The 21,590-nt window shown below is 32.0% G+C and overlaps 1 protein-coding gene across 1 annotated transcript; it reads left to right on the top strand.

Annotated features, from left to right (window-relative positions):
• The first annotated feature begins 14,345 nt into the window (after positions 1 to 14,345).
• Positions 14,346 to 20,835, top strand: LOC108464276 (chloride channel protein CLC-f-like). The gene is made up of 9 exons (XM_017764473.2): positions 14,346 to 15,177; positions 15,663 to 16,065; positions 16,934 to 17,128; positions 17,604 to 18,058; positions 18,164 to 18,268; positions 18,923 to 19,105; positions 19,264 to 19,476; positions 19,557 to 19,789; positions 20,442 to 20,835. The coding sequence occupies exons 1-9, from the start codon at positions 14,740 to 14,742 to the stop codon at positions 20,530 to 20,532; spliced, it is 2,316 nt and encodes a 771-aa protein (XP_017619962.1). The 5' UTR covers positions 14,346 to 14,739; the 3' UTR covers positions 20,533 to 20,835.
• Positions 20,836 to 21,590: the final 755 nt, after the last annotated feature.

Here is a 21,590-nt window from a genome sequence, read left to right as displayed (position 1 = left end):
TTTATTATATAAACTCATATAAATATAAATTAAGTCCAAATAATATAAAATTTATAATATTCAACCTTTATAAAACTAGTTTTATAAATTGTCCAAAACTTTCATAAGACCTTTTATAAATAATATATTTTTTGTCATTACTTTTAAAAGTTATTTTTATAAAAGTTATGATAAAAATTATAAATTTTTTATGAGTAAGTATATTATTTTTATAATATATAGAATGGACACATAAATAAGTTATGTCCATATTTGGCCATCAATTTTATTAATAAATATATTATAAAACTTTAATAACATGAAAACTATTTTTCATAATAAATTTTTGGATAAATCTCAAAATTATACATGAATTTTGAATTAATGTGCAATTATATACATGAACTTTAATTTGGTGCAATTATACACATGAAAGTCTAATTGTGGCTCAAATGTATACTTGAAACCTTAATTTTGATTAAATCATACACATTTAAAGAAATAAATACATTGATATTTATTTTTATATTGGATAAATATAATTATTTATGTATGAAATATAGAAACATAAAATGATGTTATATCAATAATTGTGTTAATAATTTACAAGAATTGTATTAAATCAAAATTTCGTGTATAAAATTGCACAAAATCAAAGTTCATCATGCATACAATTGCACATTAAACCATAGTTTATGTATAGTTTTGGGATTTATCCTAAATATTTTGACCATAACTTTAGAAAAATTTTATGATTTAAAATAATTTTTTGTTATAAATTTATAAAAATACATAAATTAATTTTTATAATATAATTATTTAGAATTTATAATATAAGAAAATTTTGGTCATAACCATCCCAAACACTCGTACATTGTTAGTTCAAAATTTTAATAAATATCAAAGTTAAAAGCTTCTATTTTTAGGATTTCTATCTTTTAAATATAAAAATAAAACTCAAAATTCTAATTAATATATATATATATATATATATATATATATATATATATATATATATATATATATATATATATATATATATATATATATATATATATATATAGTCAATGGGTGCACACAATTTTTACTAAATAATTATAATATATCTTAATCATTACACACAATCAATCCCTACATTCTAAGTTTTTTGGGCATTAAATTATCTAAAACATGTTCACACTTTATTTGCTTCATAAATTCTTTAAATATTAATTCCTCTTCCAAATTTATTGAAATTAATTTATTTAACAACTTTTTAAAATTATGATATTAGTCTCTATTAAATTTTAATGGTTACATTTAGTTCCAAAATTAGTAATTATGAATTTGAAGATAATTTTAAAATATTTATTAAATTGAATATTCCTCAAATATTTATTTTTAATCATTTAATTTGACAAACATTAAATATTTTAAAATTTTTAAAATTAATAAAAATAATGAATACATACAACAAATCCATGCATTGCAGGAGATAATAAACTAATTTATAAATATAGTTTGATTTTCTATTCCTCAAATCTTTTGTCGAGATTATGGTTTTTCTTGAATGGAATATTACTTTTGCTAAATTGTATTTTTCAAAGTAGAAAACAAATAGAGGGAAACAAAACTATTAAAAGATGCAATTTCTTGAAATGTTTCATTCATTACATTTGATTAAAAGGTGGAATAAATATATTCGTTGATTTACAAGGTGTAAAATATAATAAACATGTTTGATTTTTTATTTTTTTTAACAAAGAATATAAAAGGACAAACTATATCACATAACTTAATCCCCGGGGAAACTTTAAAAACTTGCAATTCTTGACTATTTAAATAAGCCAACTTGATCGGTCTATCAATTTTCTTGTTCTCTTTTTTAGGGGTATGGTAAATATTTCAATGATGAATCTAGAAAACAGCTGAAGAATCCTCCTAATCAAAACTGAATTAGATCCTCCTGTGGGTCTCTCCTATATTGCGTTAGCCATTTCAAGACTGTCAGTTTGAATCAACACAGTATCGTATCCCCGATCAATCAAGATGCCCAGAATTCAACCTCGAACATTAAGCAATTGCCCAAGAATCTATTAAAACTAATGATCCACTTTCCACTTCGGTCTCACGCAATTCCTTTTACTGTAGCAGAATCATCCTCAAGCATGACGGAAGCCCAAACATGTTTAAATTTTAAATAATAAAAAATAGTAATAATTGGTGTAAAAGATAATTATATAATAAATTTTTAAAATATATATAGTAATGTATTAAAATTTTATAGGTTGAAAGAATTAAATAATATTTTTTAAAATAAATTTAATATTTTGAAGGTTTAATTTAATTTTTTTTGCTGTCTTTCCATTCAACATTGATGCTTAATATATTGTCAGCTTCAATTTATTTATTTGATTGAATTCAATTAAATTTTCTAAGAGATTTCCACGTGTATATAATTTAAGATTACTTTATTATTATTTTTGAAATTTATGAAATACATATATACATGAAATTCTTAAGAAGAGCAATAGATATTAAAATTCCAAATGGCATAAAAATACAATGTGAACACAATTTTTTAAAAGCTTGTCACATAACATATATGATATGATTTAAAAAATAAAATTTAAAAATAAATATAGACATGAAATTTTTCTAAAGGAAATAAATATTAAAATGAAAAATGATAAAAATAAGATGTGAACACGAAATTTTTTAGAGCATGTAATAATATATATGATTCGTTCAAAAAATTATAAGTATATAAACGTAATTACTATATTAAGGGCACTAGATCTCAACACGTTCAATAAAGGTGTGAATTGGTGTTCAAAAAATTTAAAACTAAAAGTTCAAGAATAATGACACAAAAGATTTAGAATGGCTTGACCTCAATTGTCTACGTCCACTACCTTAGCTTACCACCACTAAGGATTTCTCAAATTCACTAATTTCGAACCTTTTAGGGACAATATCAAACATGTACAACACTATGACCTTAATTAATCTTTCACAAATTGTAACGCCCCTAACCCCTCTCCGCTGTCGGATTAGAGTCACGAGCATTACTAACGAATCAAATAATTAACTCAATCATAATCAACGTATAAACTAACTAATAACATTATAATATGCCGGGGTAGGTCACGACAATCTAATACTTTCATGCTAGATTCATATACATTCGAATAATAAATTATGCTATGCATTCTAAACTTGGTCTTCCACTATCTACACTCTTATCACTATTTATCCCTTCTAGAATGTCAGAATTTGGATACATATTAGGCCATTCCAATTATTAGCATTAGAGTATTAGTCTATACTCCGTCTACGACTATCTTTTTAATTATCTTCGATGATGTTAGTGGAATGCACTTAATTTAGGTTTGCTAATCCACCCCAATTCAGAGTAAAAGTTACTCTTACAGCCCCTATTACGAGTCTACGGGACCTTAAAAATAGTTCAAAAAAATAAGCAATGACTAATTTGAAACAATTATGGAAGTTTAAGAAATAATTACAAATTTTTTAACTGCAAGAGTCACACGGCCAAGTCACACGCCCGTGTGGGCATTCGAAGTAGGGACACACGGTCGTGTTCCAGCCCGTGTCTGTGCCTGTGTAACTCATTGACTTGGGTCACACGGTCAAGCCACACGTCCATCTGCCAGACCGTGTACCTTTTTGAAATGGCCTTGCAATTCGTGTGTTAGCTGTGTGTCTCACACGGCCAAGTCACATGCCCATGTGTCTGGCCTTGTGGACCTAAAATGTGCCTTAAATCACAAGTTTACCATTTCCTATTTACTTGGACACTAAGCAACTCAATTGCTAATCGTTTAACCTATTTAAAACACGATTAAACATGCCCAAAATACACCAAATTCATCACCTAATATGCCTAACCAATGTACCCTCATTGGTACCACATTTTATATGTTCAAATATATCAACAACACATCAAACATTCAAGTTTTTTATTCATGCCACACTTGCCATATTTGAACTAACTTCTAAACTTCTAAAGTTACTAAATATGAAGCTAAGCACATACCAAGCATTATGCTAAGCAACCAACTTTAAACTATCATATACCAAAATAAAAAACTAGGCTAGCATACCAACATAGCCTCAACCTCAACCATATACACATTTAACCATCATTTCACTAGCAACTAAGTTAACATCTAATAAATGATATCAATAAAAGACTCCCTAGGTACATGCCATTACAAAATGAAATATCATCACACTTGAGCTCAGGATTTGTGATTTGATGTTGAGTTGGCAATAATTCGAATTGTAATGGCCTAAATTCAAAATTATCGGAACAGTGGTTTCGTAACCACAAATCCGATTTAAAGAGAAATTTATTTCAATATTTTTGCATGAAAATTGATATGATAGGAAAATTGTATGAAAATATTGATAGAAAAATTTTACCGATTTAGTGATTAGATAGAAAAAGAAATTATTGAAGAAATTGGGTAAAAACAAGGTATCGAGACCTCTATCTCGTAAAACCAAGTCAAAAGTAATTTTATAAATATTTATGAAATGTTATTAATGTGGTATTAAAATTTCGTTAGGAAATTTTAATGTTTGGGTAGTCAATTAAATGAAAAGGACTAAATTGTAATAGGTGTAAAAGTTGCTAGAATGATTAAATAGCTTAAAAGTCTAATGAGAAAGGATTTAAAAGGAATTACACCCAAAAGTTATTTGGGCTGGACGGCAAGGGTATGAAATCAGCAGAAAAATTGATAAATTAAGGGTAAAATTGGAATATTGCAAAATTAACTAAATAAAACTAGGACTAAATAGGAAATATCTAGATTTCTCTTCATTTCTCTTCAATTCCAGCAGCTAAAAACGCCATAGGAGGGTTCTCTAAGCTGGTATTTCATAATTTTTGCACCAATTTAGTTAATCCTTGCGTTTTTCTTGTAATTTTTGTGTTTCTAAGACTTTTACAACTAGGTCCTACTATTAAATTCATTAGTTTTTGATTTCATGGATGAAATTGAAAGTCACCATGGCTGGGTTCTGTAAGTTTATGATGAAATAGAATGAAATTAAAGCTTTAATTTGTTTATGAGATGATTTTATTAGGTAATTTCAATAGAAATTGATTTTTAGGACCTAATTGTGAAAATGCTTGGAATTAAAGTCTATTGCTGAAATTCTGATTCCTAAAGTTGTAAACTAGTTTAAGGTGATAGAATAAAATGTTAATTGAGAAAAATCAGCTCAATTGAGAGGCTAATTGAGCAGGGACGAAATTATCATTTATTAAAAGCTTAGGGGAAAAATGGTAATAAACAGCTTGCACAAAAATAGTTTGGACAGCAGCAGTAGACTAACTTTGAAAAATCACCATAAATTTCAGAAATTGAATTAGAAGATGAAAAAAATATAGCATTAAAGCTTATTGAGTCTAGTTTCTCATAGAAGAAATAGTGTAAGTAATGGATTTGTAAATTTTGAGATATAATGAATTTTGTGAGACAAGGTCAGAATGAATTCGGGTTCCCCTGTTCTGACTTTGAAAAATCATAAAAAAATTGAATAAAAACAATTATGGGCTTAAATTTATATGTATAGAATCCTTAATGAGTCTATTTTTAAGAGAAACAAACGAAACATTATTTGAATTCTGTATGAAGAGATAATTAATTTTTAGTGAAGAAGGGTCAGAACTGTCGACGCAGAATAGGGGTGACTTTAAAGAATAAACTGTTCTTATTGGATAAACCAAAAATTCTGAAAATTTTATGGTAAAAACATATATGAGTCTAGTTTCAGGGAAAATTAACAGATCTTAATTTGGAGTTACGTAGCTCAATTTATAAAGAATTTAGTGACTATGACTCAAGTAGATAGCTTTGAATGAACTATAAATAATAGTTGAATTATAGAGAATGTTGCATATGAACATGAAATGTATTAAATTGATAATTAAATTTATTTATTTAGATCCGGAAGATTCAAATACGAAGCTAGATCGAGGAAAGGAAAAGTTCAGGATTAGTAGATTTTATTGTTTACAAACAAGTATCAAGGTAAGTTCGTAACTTTGAATTATATTCTTAAATGCTTGAGATTGTATGTTATTGATGTGAATATGATTTGAGTGTTCATTGTATGAAAATTAATGAAACATTGATATATTTGATAAAATGGGAAGAAATCTGGTTGAATGAAAGGAAAATTCGATGGATCTCGAAAAGGAATTGACGGTAAAAGGATCTAGCCAGACGGGTGATCCTATCTGATATAGCCCTCCCGAAGAATATGTGTAAAATGGATTTAACCCAGACGGGTAATCCGAATTAGGGTCTGAATTTAGCTTGGACTGGTAATCCCGACAATACTCTATGAGTTTATATTGCAGGGGATTTAGCCTGGACTGGTAATCCCGCTGCAAGGTTGAGGTTCGCGGGAGTGTGCTCTCTGAAATGGAAATGTGCGGACATGAATATGAATTGACGGACCCGAAATTGTACACTAAAAGTGTACCTCTGAAAATCCATCGAAATTCCGATAAATTCAACGGGATAAGTATAAAAAAATAACAAGGAAATGGAAATTATGATATTGATGAGCTAATCAATCATGGTATATATTATTGGTACATGGAAATTATTGGACTAACTTGAATGTTGAGTTTGTTCATATTAGGGTAATAATGCATTGAATGGATATATGGATGTTTATTGTATTGTATTGAAAATATTAGGTAAGTATAATTCTTGTTACATGAGCTTACTAAGCACGAAGTGCTTACCCCGTTTCCTTTTTCCCTGTTTTGTAGTGTTAAGAGCTTGGAGGTCGGATTTGGTCGGAGACACATCACACTGTCAACCTCAGGATTTCGGTATATAAAGAAACTTTATTTTGGAAATCAATGGCATGTATAAGCTAACAAAGTAAATGTTAACGTGAAATGAATGTAAAGTTAGCCATTAGTATGGTTAACAAACCTAGTTTTAGATATGTGATGACATTATCTTATAAATATACATGAATTTATCTTGAAAATATGTTGAATTGATTTGATTAATGTGGATTGGTCTCGATCTAATATTGCAGGGAAGGTTAGATATTTATAAAGGGGCTATATTGAATATAAAAAAAAATTTAATTCGTAAACTCTGGTAATGCCTCGTACCTTATTCCGGCAATGAATACGGGTAGGGGTATTACACGAATAGTACCTAGCCTACACACCAAAAACAAAACCTCACGCTAAGTAAAACTCAGTGGTATTTCTATAATCCGAATAACATAAACTTGATATAAATATTTAAAATGCAAAATGCAACAAGTAAGCTATGTTCATGTGTTTCAATTCAATAGTATAATTTTTGCTCATTCCTTATTCATAACTACTAAGATTTTTACATGTTCAAATATATAAGTATATATATATCAATGGCATTTCATTTAACATTTGAATACATCATCTCATGCAATGGCATGATTCATATCTTTGATCAATACTTGAATTCATTCAAGTTTCACATTTCAATTCATCATTTCATATTCATTTCTCATCTCATAATCATTTCTCATATTTTCCATTTCAATATTTTCTCATCTCATAAACTATTATTTTACTTTCTCCTATTAACACGACACCGACTTGAATAGATACACGGATCCAATCAACACACCAGTTTGGCACCCAGTGCCTCATCGGATATATCCGAAGTAATAACTACACCCGACGCTATATAAATTGACACCCAGTGTCTTATCGGTTAAACGAAACAAATTGGCACCTAGTGCCTCATCGACTCAAGGTCAAGTAATCCCTGAACTATTCCTATCCTATGGCATGCTATCTATATCTGACTCAGCCCGATACAATTAATAAGGATTCATTTCACTTTTCAATACAACCAATGTTTCAATTTCATGAATATGTATCATCACATATAAGCATATATTCAATTTGATAATCATCACATTTTTCTCAATACGCATTTATTCATAATCAATATATTACATAATATACAAAATCAATCCATTTCATTTTAATTATAAATTTAGTTCAATTCCCAAGTACCAAAGTACTCACCTTAATTGCTTACTATATGCAAACAATTATATATGCAATAATCTACTATTTAATTCGAATTATAGAAACACAAATCGTGATTTTCGAGCTATTCGACGTCGATTTTATCCTCCCCTTTTACTCAAGGATCCTGTACGACGTTAGCTATAGAATAAAACAATTAAATCACATTAATATTACACATTTCAATTTCACATTAAAATTTCAATTTTCACACTGTATTTTGCTTATTCATTAATTTAGTTCATGAACCGAGACTAATTTTAATCATCACATTGAACTTCATATTTTTGTACTAATTTCACTCTAAATCACATTTAGCTTCCTCTTTTCCAATTCGGCCCCATAATTTTAAAATTTTCACAATTTAGTCCCTATTGTTCAAAATCAACAATTAATTCCACAATTTAATCTTTTTCCATTTCTAACTTAAAAATCTATATATTTAATCCCTAATACTTAAACTATTCAACAATGTCAGCATCTAAAATCTTGGACAATACTATAAATTACAATATGGGTCGGGTAGCCCTAAGTATCGGGACTCTAAAAATATAAAAATTACAAGCATAGGGACTAAATTGCACAAACCATTTTAGATTTGAACTTCCAAACCCCTAGCTGTGAGCTTCTTCTCCTTTTTCTTTCTTTCTTTTCTTTTCTTTCTTTTCTAATTTGCATGCATTTCATCTCTTTCTTTTTAATTTGTTTTATTTAATTTATTATTATTATTATTATTATTATCATTATCATCATCATCATCATTAACTTATATTATAACAGATATAAAATATACATACAAGCATTTACACTTAACCATATTCGACCACTTGCACACAACCATTTATTAAAAGGTTTAATTGCTACTTTACCCTTTTAGTTTATTTCAATCTATAATTCAACTTTTAACCCTTACGATTTTGTCTCTATAATTTTTGCTCATTCCTTATTCATAACTACTAAGATTTTTACATGTTCAAATATATAAGTATATATATATCAATGGCATTTCATTTAACATTTGAATACATCATCTCATGCAATGGCATGATTCATATCTTTGATCAATACTTGAATTCATTCAAGTTTCACATTTCAATTCATCATTTCATATTCATTTCTCATCTCATAATCATTTCTCATATTTTCCATTTCAATATTTTCTCATCTCATAAACTATTATTTTACTTTCTCCTATTAACACGACACCGACTTGAACAGATACACGGATCCAATCAACACACCAGTTTGGCACCCAGTGCCTCATCGGATATATCCGAAGTAATAACTACACCCGACGCTATATAAATTGACACCCAGTGTCTTATCGGTTAAACTGAAACAAATTGGCACCTAGTGCCTCATCGACTCAAGGTCGAAGTAATCCCTGAACTATTCCTATCCTATGGCATGCTATCTATATCTGACTCAGCCCGATACAATTAATAAGGATTCATTTCACTTTTCAATACAACCAATGTTTCAATTTCATGAATATGTATCATCACATATAAGCATATATTCAATTTGATAATCATCACATTTTTCTCAATACGCATTTATTCATAATCAATATATTACATAATATACAAAATCAATCCATTTCATTTTAATTATAAATTTAGTTCAATTCCCAAGTACCAAAGTACTCACCTTAATTGCTTACTATATGCAAACAATTATATATGCAATAATCTACTATTTAATTCGAATTATAGAAACACAAATCGTGATTTTCGAGCTATTCGACGTCGATTTTATCCTCCCCCTTTTTACTCAAGGATCCTGGTACGACGTTAGCTATAGAATAAAACAATTAAATCACATTAATATTACACATTTCAATTTCACATTAAAATTTCAATTTTCACACTGTATTTTGCTTATTCATTAATTTAGTTCATGAACCGAGACTAATTTTAATCATCACATTGAACTTCATATTTTGTACTAATTTCACTCTAAATCACATTTAGCTTCCTCTTTTCCAATTCGCCCCATAATTTTAAAATTTTCACAATTTAGTCCCTATTGTTCAAAATCAACAATTAATTCCACAATTTAATCTTTTTCCATTTCTAACTTAAAATCTATATATTTAATCCCTAATACTTAAACTATTCAACAATGTCAGCATCTAAAATCTTGGACAATACTATAAATTACAATATGGGTCGGTAGCCCTAAGTATCGGGACTCTAAAATATAAAATTACAAGCATAGGGACTAAATTGCACAAACCATTTTAGATTTGAACTTCCAAACCCCTAGCTGTGAGCTTCTTCTCCTTTTTCTTTCTTTCTTTTCTTTTCTTTCTTTTCTAATTTGCATGCATTTCATCTCTTTCTTTTTAATTTGTTTTATTTAATTTATTATTATTATTATTATTATTATCATTATCATCATCATCATCATTAACTTATATTATAACAGATATAAAATATACATACAAGCATTTACACTTAACCATATTCGACCACTTGCACACAACCATTTATTAAAAGGTTTAATTGCTACTTTACCCTTTTAGTTTATTTCAATCTATAATTCAACTTTTAACCCTTACGCGATTTTGTCTCTATACCTTAATAACTTTTAATTTCACAAAATTCACTATTCCAAAAATTAATTAGCAACTAAGCTAGCCTCATAAATATTTTTATTACAGAGTATCAGAAATACTTTTTTGACACCCTTGACTATCGGGTCGTTACAATTCTCCCCCTCTAATAATTTCATCCCGAAATTTACCTGAAAAGAGATGGGGTATTGAGATCTCATCGCCTTTTCTGGTTCCCAAGTCGTTTCTTCAACACTATGGTTACGCCATAGAACTTTTACTAACAAAACACGTTTATTATGCAATTCTTTCACCTCACGAGCCAAAATCTCAACTAGTTATTATTCATACAACAAGTCAGGTTAAATCTCAATTTCTTCTGTGGAAATAACGTGAGACAGATCCAATCGATATCTTCTAAGCATTGAAATGTGAAAAACGTCATGCATTTTCTGTAATTCCGTAGGCAAAGCTAAACGATATGCAACTGGTCCTACTCTTTCTGGGTTAGAAAATAATTGTTGACAACATTATTGGTAAGGACCACGAACCTGGAACCCAGTAAATAATGCCTCCATGTGCGTAAGCAATGCACCACAGCAGTTATCTCCTTTTCTTGGACCGTGTATCTCCGCTCGATCTTATTAAGCTTTCAACTCCCAGAAGTAATTGGATGCCCATCTTGCATCAGTACTCTCCTAATGGCATAATCTGATACATTCGTATGTACCTCATAAGGCTTCAAATAATCCAGCAATGCAAGTACAGGCTCCCTCGTCATCACTTGCTTCAATTAATTAAAGGCCCTCTTACATTGTGGATTTGAATTTCATACCTTTCCCTTTTTCAACATGTCTGTCAAGGGTGCGGTAATTTTAGAGTAGCCTTCGATGAAGCGTCAATAATAATTTTCCAACCTAAGGAAAGATCTCAATTCCATCACCTTGGTTGGAGGCTCCCACTCAGCAATGGCCTGAATCTTGCTCTCATCCTTCTATATCTTGCTACCTCCCACAATGTGGCCTAGAAATAGCATCTCTTGTTGAGAAAATGAGCATTTCTCCTCTTTGATAAATAGCTCATTTTCCCTCACAGTTTGGAACGCTTCCCTCAAATATTCCATATGCTCATAGAGTGACTTACTGTATACTACAATATCATCAAGGTAAAGAACCATGAAATGATCAAGGAAAGGTTGAAGTACCTTATTCATTAGGGTGCAGAATGTAGCTGGGGCATTCGTGAGTCTAAAAGGCATCACCAGGAACTTATAAGAACCATATCGCGTCATACAAGCTGTCTTTAGCTCGTCCTCCTTGGCTATCCAAACTTGATGGTAACCCGATCTCAAGTCCAACTTGGTAAACCATTTCGCACTACCAAGCTGATCAAACAAATCTGCAATAAGTCGACAGTATGTCCCTCGAACGACTAGCTTTCCTAGCCCTCCCACGGGTCTCCATTCCCTCAACATTCTCAACAACTTCTTTTGACATCTTTCAACGGTGCCTTCGAACTCTAGCTCGGATACCAACTGTCATGGACTTAGATTTTTCCCACACGATCCATGCGACCTTAGGTAGTTCCTTTGTTCAAAAATACCTAAGTCAGCCTAACTCACAACACTTGAGGATTCAACAGAATTCCTCTAAGGCACCTACGAAGAACAACGGAAGAATGAAATAAGAACGAACTAGAAAGATGAACAAAAGCCACAGAAAAGTAAGAACACTTGAGAGAAAAGTTTGAGTGAATACTCTCAAAATTCTATTAATAATTGAATGAATTACAATGAGGGGGAGATGTGTCTATTTATAGTTGAGCCTCCCCAAATCAACATTACAGATCAAAGTACATCAATGACTAAGATTAAAACCTATCTAGATATCAAATCTCTAATATTACAGAACCGTATCTTCTAAAGATTACATTTAATATCTAGGATCACGTATCTTTAAAGATCACATTCTATATTTGCTAAGCTTCGGAGATGAGCTTTTTCAATCTCTCCAAGCAACAGGCCCAAATGACCTTCTTTGAACTCAATGGATCACACAAGTTCGTCATGATTGCGGGCTCCCATGCGCAATCCATGACACTTTCACATGGTTAATTATAAAGTTCATAAATGCAACAAGTTCAATTAATCAATATGAGTTATCAAAATTAATTAATTAGTTAATTTATCACGAGTTACTGAATTCAATTAATCAATTTATAAGTTTATAATATTCCAAATTTATAGTAGATTATTTAATTAATGAACTTTATAGTTTATTCAATTGGTACCTTTAATTCTACTCATTGAAGATTATTTTTATTTAATAAAATATGATTAATAGCTTTTTCATGTGAAGTTTAATCATTTTATTGAAATACTATTTTAATTAAGATAATTTTATTTAATAAATGATAATTAATAAGCTTACTTATATGAAATAGCTATAATTTTACTTAAAAATTTAGACAATATGTTGTTATAGATAATTAATTTAACAAAGAATGTACCTTTATAACTATGGATGTTACTATTATACGTGAAAAGTTATTATAGAGGTTAAAATAAAATATAAAATATTGGTTCTACTAGCAACTTAACTGTTATAGCGGTGAATGTTATCGAAAAGGTTGATTGTATTTATTTGTATAAGAAAATTATGATGATTTGATCTAAATGCAAAAACTAGTTGAATCCATGTCAAGTTTTTGATATTAGTAACTGTTTAACTATTTCAAAAAAAAAAAACCGTATTAAAAAAATGATAAATTTCATCCAATTTTTAGGTGTTTTATTTTTGTCATAAAAAATTCTTGCAATTTTATCACTTAAATTTTAGGGCACTTTTTTTTTTAGTCACCCAAGTGGTCAAAACTTATCGGCGACTGACTGTACATGCCACATCATATCCAAATCATGTTTACACTTTTATTTTGATTACCCAGCTTCTACGTTGCTTTCATTTCAATCATTGAAAATCATTTTTAAGTCTTGATCCCAATAACAAAAAATTAGAGATTAAAGTGAAAAAGTGGTAAAAACTAAAATAATGCATTGAATTTTTTTTCAATATTGAAATTTTAAATTTCAAAACATCAAAACAAGTTAAATAAATTGTTGGAACTTTTATCCTTTGATAATGCCAACCAATTTGTTACTGTACTGCTTGAAATTAATTAAATTAGAAATTAATTAATTTGGAAGCATAAAATTTAATTAATTTCAACATTGTAGTAACAAATCGATTGACACTATCAAGGGATAAAAAATTTAATAATTTATTTATTTGATTTTGATGTTTTAAAATTTAAAATTTAATATTAAAAAGAGTTTAGAACTTTCGGTAATGGAGTAAACAAATACAATATGATAAATTTTTAATGCATTATTTTAGTTTCTACCTCCTTTTCACTTTAATCCTTAGTGTTGTTTTTTTTTTTATCTCGATCAATACTTAAAAAATGATCATTTTTGGAGTGATAAAAAAAAAATCTAAAAGTTAGGTGACCAAAATAAAAATGTAAATATGATGTGACATGTACAGTTAACCACTATTGTAACAAAAATTTAATGCTTGAATAACTAAAATAAAATGATCCTAAAAGTTGAGTGATGAAATTGCAGGAATTTATTTTTAAGTGACCAAAATGAAAGCTAACTAAAAGTTGGATGATGAAGTAAGGTAGTTTACCCATTAAAAAAACATATTAGGAAAATATAATTTTATTTCGTGTAATTTAGTCAAAAGTCCATGATGGGAGAGCGATTAGAAGGTAGAGTCAAAAACTGTAAGAAAATAAGATTATGATTAAATAAATAAATTATTTCCTTACGAAATATACGAGTAGAGTCGTTTTGAAGAGTCTATATTTACAACAAGGGGCATGTCCATTTGTCTGTTGTGGTTTGATCTGGTATGAGACGTGAATGAGATCTGTTTGGTGTTATCAATGAGGGAGCCAAACGGCGCGTGTATTGATGATTGAAACTTGGGAACCAAACCAAAACCAAAAAAGTTCCCATTTTCAATCTCACCCAACACCAACATACGCACAGATTATGAAAGGGCAGAGGACTGCCGGGATTGGGATTGGGACCTAGAACTTAGAAATTGAATAAGAATTTTCGGGGGAAATGACGGGAGGAGGAGAATACAGCGATCAGAGGCATCTCCTGAGATCCAACAGCCACAAAGACGAACAACATGATAAAGAAGAGAACCCCGGTGACTTGGAATCTCAGGTGACTTACCACAACAGCAATAACGCTGGCTTCAACGATCTGGTCAAGTATTTGGGCAGGGGGTTCTCCGCCAGGCGCCTTAGCTTCAAACGCCTCGATAGAGATGGGGATAGAGGTAGAGAACGGTCATCGCCCTCTTCCCTAGATCATCACCACCACCCCCATCATCATCATCATCATCATCAACAACATCAAGGTCACTACCATTCTTATGTGGGGGATGCCGCTGATCCGCTGGGAGATAGCGCTCCTCCCGAATGGGCTTTGTTGCTTATTGGTTGTTTACTCGGGGTCGCCTCCGGTCTCTTCGTGGCCGCCTTCAACGGAGGAGTAAGTTCTTTCACAGATCTGTCCTCTTTAATTTTTTGTCCAAATGCCTTAATTACAGTTTCTGTTTTCCCCTTCACCATATCTATGTTATCATTCTACCAATAGCATTCCTTCTATTCCTACCAAATGCAGCTTCTCTAGGATTCTCCTATCTCACTTTTGACAGCGGCTAAGAATATGTGAAGTTTTTTTCGCCCATATTGTTGAGAACGGAAAATATTTTAAGTTTCCAACAATACATGTCTTGAATCAAAACTTTGTTCAACCTTTTCCTCAACCGTTGTGAACTCCTTTGTTACTTCTATCCTTGCTCAGTTGCTGTAAACCGCTGCGTTACCGCTTTTTGTTGTAGCTTAAATAAAACATGGTATTGTATTTGTCAAAATAGGCTGGCTAAATAGGTGATAAATATCTCTCTTGTTCAATATTGCTTCAGTTTTTGTGATCAAATTGCTATCTGTTGGTGTTTGCTATTACTCATCCAGGTTCACGTTATACATGAATGGGCATGGGCTGGGACTCCAAATGAGGGTGCTGCTTGGCTTCGTATGCAGAGTCTGGCTGACACTTGGCATCGGATTCTTTTGGTACCAGTCACTGGAGGTGTCATTGTTGGAATGATGCATGGTTTACTTGAGATATTGAACCAAATACGGCAATCCAGTTCTTCCCAACAACAAGGTTTCAGTTTGGTTGCTGGGGTCTTCCCTACAGTAAAAGCTATCCAGGCTGCCATAACTCTAGGTACCGGTTGTTCTTTGGGACCAGAAGGCCCCAGTGTAGACATTGGAAAGTCATGTGCCAATGGATTCTCATTAATGATGGAAAACAACAGAGAAAGGAAAATTGCTCTTGTGGCCGCTGGAGCAGCATCTGGGATTGCTTCAGGTACTGTTTGTGTTATTGGAAGTTTTCAATTTCTTTTTAAGATTTGTTTTGCCCAAAATCTTGCTTGTTGATGAGAATGCCTTATCACTTTGATTGTTAACATTAGTCCATTTAAAATTTTTATTATTTATTTTAAATGTTATTAAACAGTGAACAATTTTCAAGTTTAATAGAACAGCTCAGAGTTATGCTATGAACAGTCAAATTCGTTTTATTGGTCAATGGTCATTTAGAGACCTTATCTATGAGATGTGCAGACAAGAAATCTCCAGAAAAACTGAAATCTGTACATGTACTGATATTTATGTGATTTTGATATTGTTAATGCAGGCACTGTATTTCTCTAGTCTGTTGGTCTGGAAGAGTTTGGTCCTGGGTACTTAATTATGCATGACAATACTTGGGGAGCCAATTAAACAGGAACTAGTTTCTTAATAGTCCAGGGTATCATGTCAGTTGAAGGGTGACCTAACTGACTGATAATATGCTAGGGGTGTGGTATAACTCTTAAATTTTCTTACGCATTTTTCTGCCAGTACTAGAAGGAACTTTTCTTTTCTAATAATACTCTTTATGCTATACAAAGAAAAGCTGGATTTGGTGACTAGCGTATTGGCCAAGTTCTTTTGTTTTAGCAAAAGTATCTCTAGTTTGTCGTCTTCCGCTCATTCCCACCCCCAAAAAATGAATACAAGGCCCTCTAGAGCATGCTAATCCAAACTTTTTAGGACTTACTTCCCACTTTTATTTCTGGCTTTGATTGGCATAAGCTTTTAAGTTTCTTCTGTGATCTATTAATTTCTTTTAGGGCTATATATCATTGGTAGATTGATTTATAAAATGGTTAACTGTTTTCCCTTCTTTTCAGGTTTTAATGCTGCTGTTGCTGGTTGCTTCTTTGCTATTGAAACTGTATTAAGGCCTCTCCGTGCTGAAAACTCACCTCCGTTCACAACTGCAATGATTATTTTGGCCTCCGTTATCTCGTCTACTGTATCAAATGCTGTACTTGGGACAGAATCAGCTTTCACTGTGCCATCATATGATTTAAAATCTGCTGCTGGTATTTCACCTTCCTGCAATGAATTTCCTTTTATTTCTGGATTGCCATTTTTCTTATTTGCTTGTTTGTATTGGTGTAAATTTACTGATGAAGTTAGTGCTTCTGGTAAAAGTAATTTGTTGTTTAACATACAAGATTGATGCATGTGCTGCTTCATTAATCTTGAATTAAAGCATGCTTCTTGTATCTGAATTGGCAATTGCAGCTACTTTATATATTGATTTCCTCGTTACAATTTAAAAACTTAAATAAAAAATTTCAAAGAGTGTATTTGCCTTCAAATATTTGACAGTGATGGCTAGAATAATGTGTACTTTCACTGTGTATCACCGTTGCCAAAGTTATAGACTCGTTGCTGTTTGGCCTTTCTACCTGAATAGATGGAACAAGCTTCATGTATCATACTAGGAAATATACGATTAGGAATGACTGCTTATAAGGGAAAATGACAACACTTATTGATTTTCTCTTGCAGAGCTACCTTTGTATCTGATCTTGGGGATGCTATGTGGTGTTGTAAGTGTAGTCTTCGCTCGCTTAGTTTCTTGGTTCACAGCAGCATTTGAGTATATCAAGGAGAAATTAGGACTACCTACTGTAATCTGTCCCGCTTTAGGTGGTTTAGGAGCTGGAATAATAGCTCTTAGGTATCCTGGAATTCTATATTGGGGCTTTACAAATGTCAATGAAATCCTACATACTGGGAAGTCCGCATCTGCTCCCGGAATCTGGTTGCTAACCCAACTGGCAGCAGCCAAAGTTGTTGCCACTGCTTTGTGTAAGGGGTCTGGGCTTGTAGGTGGCCTTTATGCACCTAGTTTGATGATTGGTGCTGCCGTCGGTGCTGTATTTGGAGGCTCAGCTGCTGAACTTATTAATTCAGCTATTCCAGGCAATGCTGCTGTTGCACAGCCACAAGCATATGCACTGGTAAAGTTTTAATGTGGAGTTACTGCATAAATATCTCTTTAACTTGGCCAAATACAGTTCAATTTTATGTAAGCTGATTTTAATCCATTGAAGCTTCTACTCTAGGTTGGAATGGCTGCCACATTAGCTTCAGTTTGTTCAGTTCCTCTAACTTCAGTTCTGCTTCTATTTGAGCTAACTAAAGATTACAGGATATTGCTTCCTCTTATGGTAATGTTCTGTGTCACCTTGCTTGCTTTTTATATTTTTGGAATAAGCAATATAGAGAATAAGGGAATGCATGAATATACTTTTTACTGTTTTTCTTCATTACCATTGTTCCTTCTAGAGAAAAGAAAAAGGCCCAGTTACTGTGATTAAGTAATTGTTTGGTTTTGTGACTAATCAAGAATTGAAACATGTTATGTACTGCATCTAGTGGTTTAACTGAAATCTAAATTACGATTTTCTTTGTTATTATGTTGTAACACAAGATTTCTATAGTATTTCCTGTTTTTGTTGGGATTAACTTCTAGGCTTTGCTTTATTCTTGAGGAATTGTTCAGCTTTAGCGAAAAGAAAAAGGTAAAAAGGCCAAGTTTGACCGCCGTCCAGCTTTATTGGAGTTAAGTAATTGTTCACTTTTGTGACTAACCAAGAATGGAAACATGTTATGTCTGCAGCTTGTAGTTTAACTGAAGTCTAAATTATGGCCTTATTTGTTATTATGTTCTGTTGCAATTTAAGATTTCTATAGTATTTGCTGTGTTTTTGGGATTAACTATTAAGGCCGTTGAGCTTTCCTTTATTCTTGAGCAATTTCATTGGATGCCATGTCACAGGACGTTGTCTAAATATTTTCTACTTTGTCAATTTGGCATATAGGGGGCTGTTGGATTAGCAATATGGGTTCCTTCTGTGGCTAACCAGAACAAGGAGACTGACTCTGAAATGAGGACTTCAGCAAGAGGATATTCCTCTGTTTCTGCTGCTGAGGAACTCTCTGTCATAGAAAAGGCTGCTGACCAAGAAGCACTAGATGACGATATGCTTCTTGAAGATCTTAGGGTATAATTCTCTCGTTTTCTTTTAGATATGATATTGAAAATGGTCAAGCTTCTTGTTTCAATTGATTGTTTGAGCTCCTCATGGGGTTTAGGGAGTACTTTTCTTGTTTGAAGTTTCTTCCCTGACTTGACAAATTCGTTATCTTTGCTTGTTCTCAGGTGTCAAAGGCCATGTCTAAGAAGTACTTAAAGGTGTCAATGGCTGCTACTGTAAAAGAGGCAATGAAATGCATGCATGACAACCATCAGAAATTTGCGCTTGTGGTCGATGAAGATGATTTTCTGGAGGGGATTATCACACTTGGTGATATTAGACGGTGTCTGTCTAAGAAGCAGCCTAGTGATATCTCCAAGGGTGATTCAACAGCTGATGTATGTAATGCCAAGCCCCCCCCCCCCCCCTCGTTCTCTCTTATGTGTCAAATAATAAGACAATTAAGCCATGTACGCAGGTGAATCCATGTCTTGTTTCGTCTGTTTGCACGAAAGGAATAAGCTACCGTGGGCAGGAGCGCGGACTTCTAACCTGCTTTGCAGATACTGACTTGGCAATTGCTAGGGAGTTGATGGAGGCTAGTGGAGTAAAACAATTGCCAGTGGTGAATCGTGGGGGAGAACCCCACAAAGGAAGGAAACGGAGAGTCATTGCTGTTCTTCATTACGAATCAATCTGGAACTGTCTCAGGTTCGTATCTATTTTCCAATCTGTTATATGATGTGTAGTAGAGGTTAGGGGTGAGTATTTGATCGAGTCGAGTTGAATCGAGTTAACAAATCCTATTTTAGCAATAGAATTCAATTTGAATTTTTTTTGAATCGAATCGAATCGAGTCAAAAAATTTCGAGTCAAATCTAGTTGAGTTAACGAATACTATTATTTATACTTAATGTTGCGTTTAGATGGACCGATTATTTAACTAGTAGACGAAGTGTAATATTATTTAACTGCATAAACAATATAATGATTTTGCCTTTTAACTTGATGGGTAAACTTTTATCAAAACGACGTAGTTTTGTCTTTTAATTTAATTATTTTGAATTTTAACTTTTAAAAAAGTAAACATTTATCAAAACGACATAGTTTTGTCTTTTCTTATTCGGATTTTCGGATAACTCGAATTGTGTAATTCATATTTGAGTTAAACCGAAAAACTTAATTTTTTATTCGAGTTGATCCGAATAACTTGATTAACTCAAATAACTTGAACTATTTAATTCAAAATTTAAATTTTTTATCGAGTTTTTTGAATCGAATCGGATTTTGCTCACCCCTAGTAGAGGTAGAGAAAAGCAATGATTTGATATGAATGTTTGTTGTGCATACCATTGTGATGCAGAGAAGAGATAAATCACAGGAAGTCTGTGTATCAGCATAGCCATAGGAAGGATAATAATGAAGAGGAGAATATAAATTCCAATGGCCATTAATTAGTGCGTCTCTTTCTCTCACACACTCTCTCGGCCTGCTGCCTGCAACTACTTATATAGAATTAGAACGACTTAGAAGCAAATTGTTTATGCTGTCTTTAGAATCATAATTAGAATTGGGTCTGCAAATCTGGCACTGAGTGGGGATATTACAGAAGCTTTTGCTGTGGATCCTTTGATGTAATTTACCGAACAAAAAATATACATACATACATATATATACGTATGTCTTTGTAATTGTACTCACAACAATGTTCTTTATTTTGCCTCCACATCACTGGATAGAAACACAAAGCAAAGAAATTCCATTGTCTTCTATTATCTACGCTACTCTAAAACCTTTTTTTTTAATTAATCAATACCATCTACCACTTCCAAAAATGTCAACATAGTTCATTTAAATGCTTTTAACGTGAAATTTGAGAAGAAAAACAGATGGAGAAGGAAGAGAGAAAGAGAGCACGATGGAGAGAGAAGAAACTGTCCAGAAATTCATTGTCAATAAGCATAACCAACCTGCAGTACTGTTGGTTGGCTAAATAGGGAAAAATTAATGTTTCTTTTACGGTTGTACTAACAGACAATACGCTCCATTTTAGTAATGGCTCTACCTTGGTCTACGCATCGATTTGGTACCAAGATCTACTTCCCTCCCCAATGCAATAAAACACTCCGTTTTATTAACAAAATTGAAACTGCCAAAAATACTTTAATGAAATTAAACAGAAAATTGAATGTTGGTCTAAACCCTGATGTTGACTAATAGCTTGTTCCATAACAATTGCTCCCCTCTTGCAGCAGATAGGTTAGATGTAACCGGGGCTCTACCAATATGTTTCTTAAACTGCAACACATGGAATGTATGGTGAATATGTGACCCTATTGATAGAATTAATTTGTAGGAACAACACCAATCTTAGCTTCTATTGGAAAAGGGCCAACATATTTTGGAGATAACTTTTGGTTTCGAATCTTTCTTATAGTATGCTGTCTGTAAGGCTATAACTTGAGGTAAACTAAATCCCCGACTATGAACTCCCTTTCAGACCTCCTTCGAT

The sequence above is a fragment of the Gossypium arboreum genome, chromosome 13 (genome assembly GCF_025698485.1).
Source record: "Gossypium arboreum isolate Shixiya-1 chromosome 13, ASM2569848v2, whole genome shotgun sequence".
Lineage (NCBI taxonomy): Eukaryota > Viridiplantae > Streptophyta > Magnoliopsida > Malvales > Malvaceae > Gossypium > Gossypium arboreum.
The sequence above is the reverse complement of the archived record's forward strand: the minus strand, read 5'-3'. Positions and strand labels throughout refer to the sequence as shown.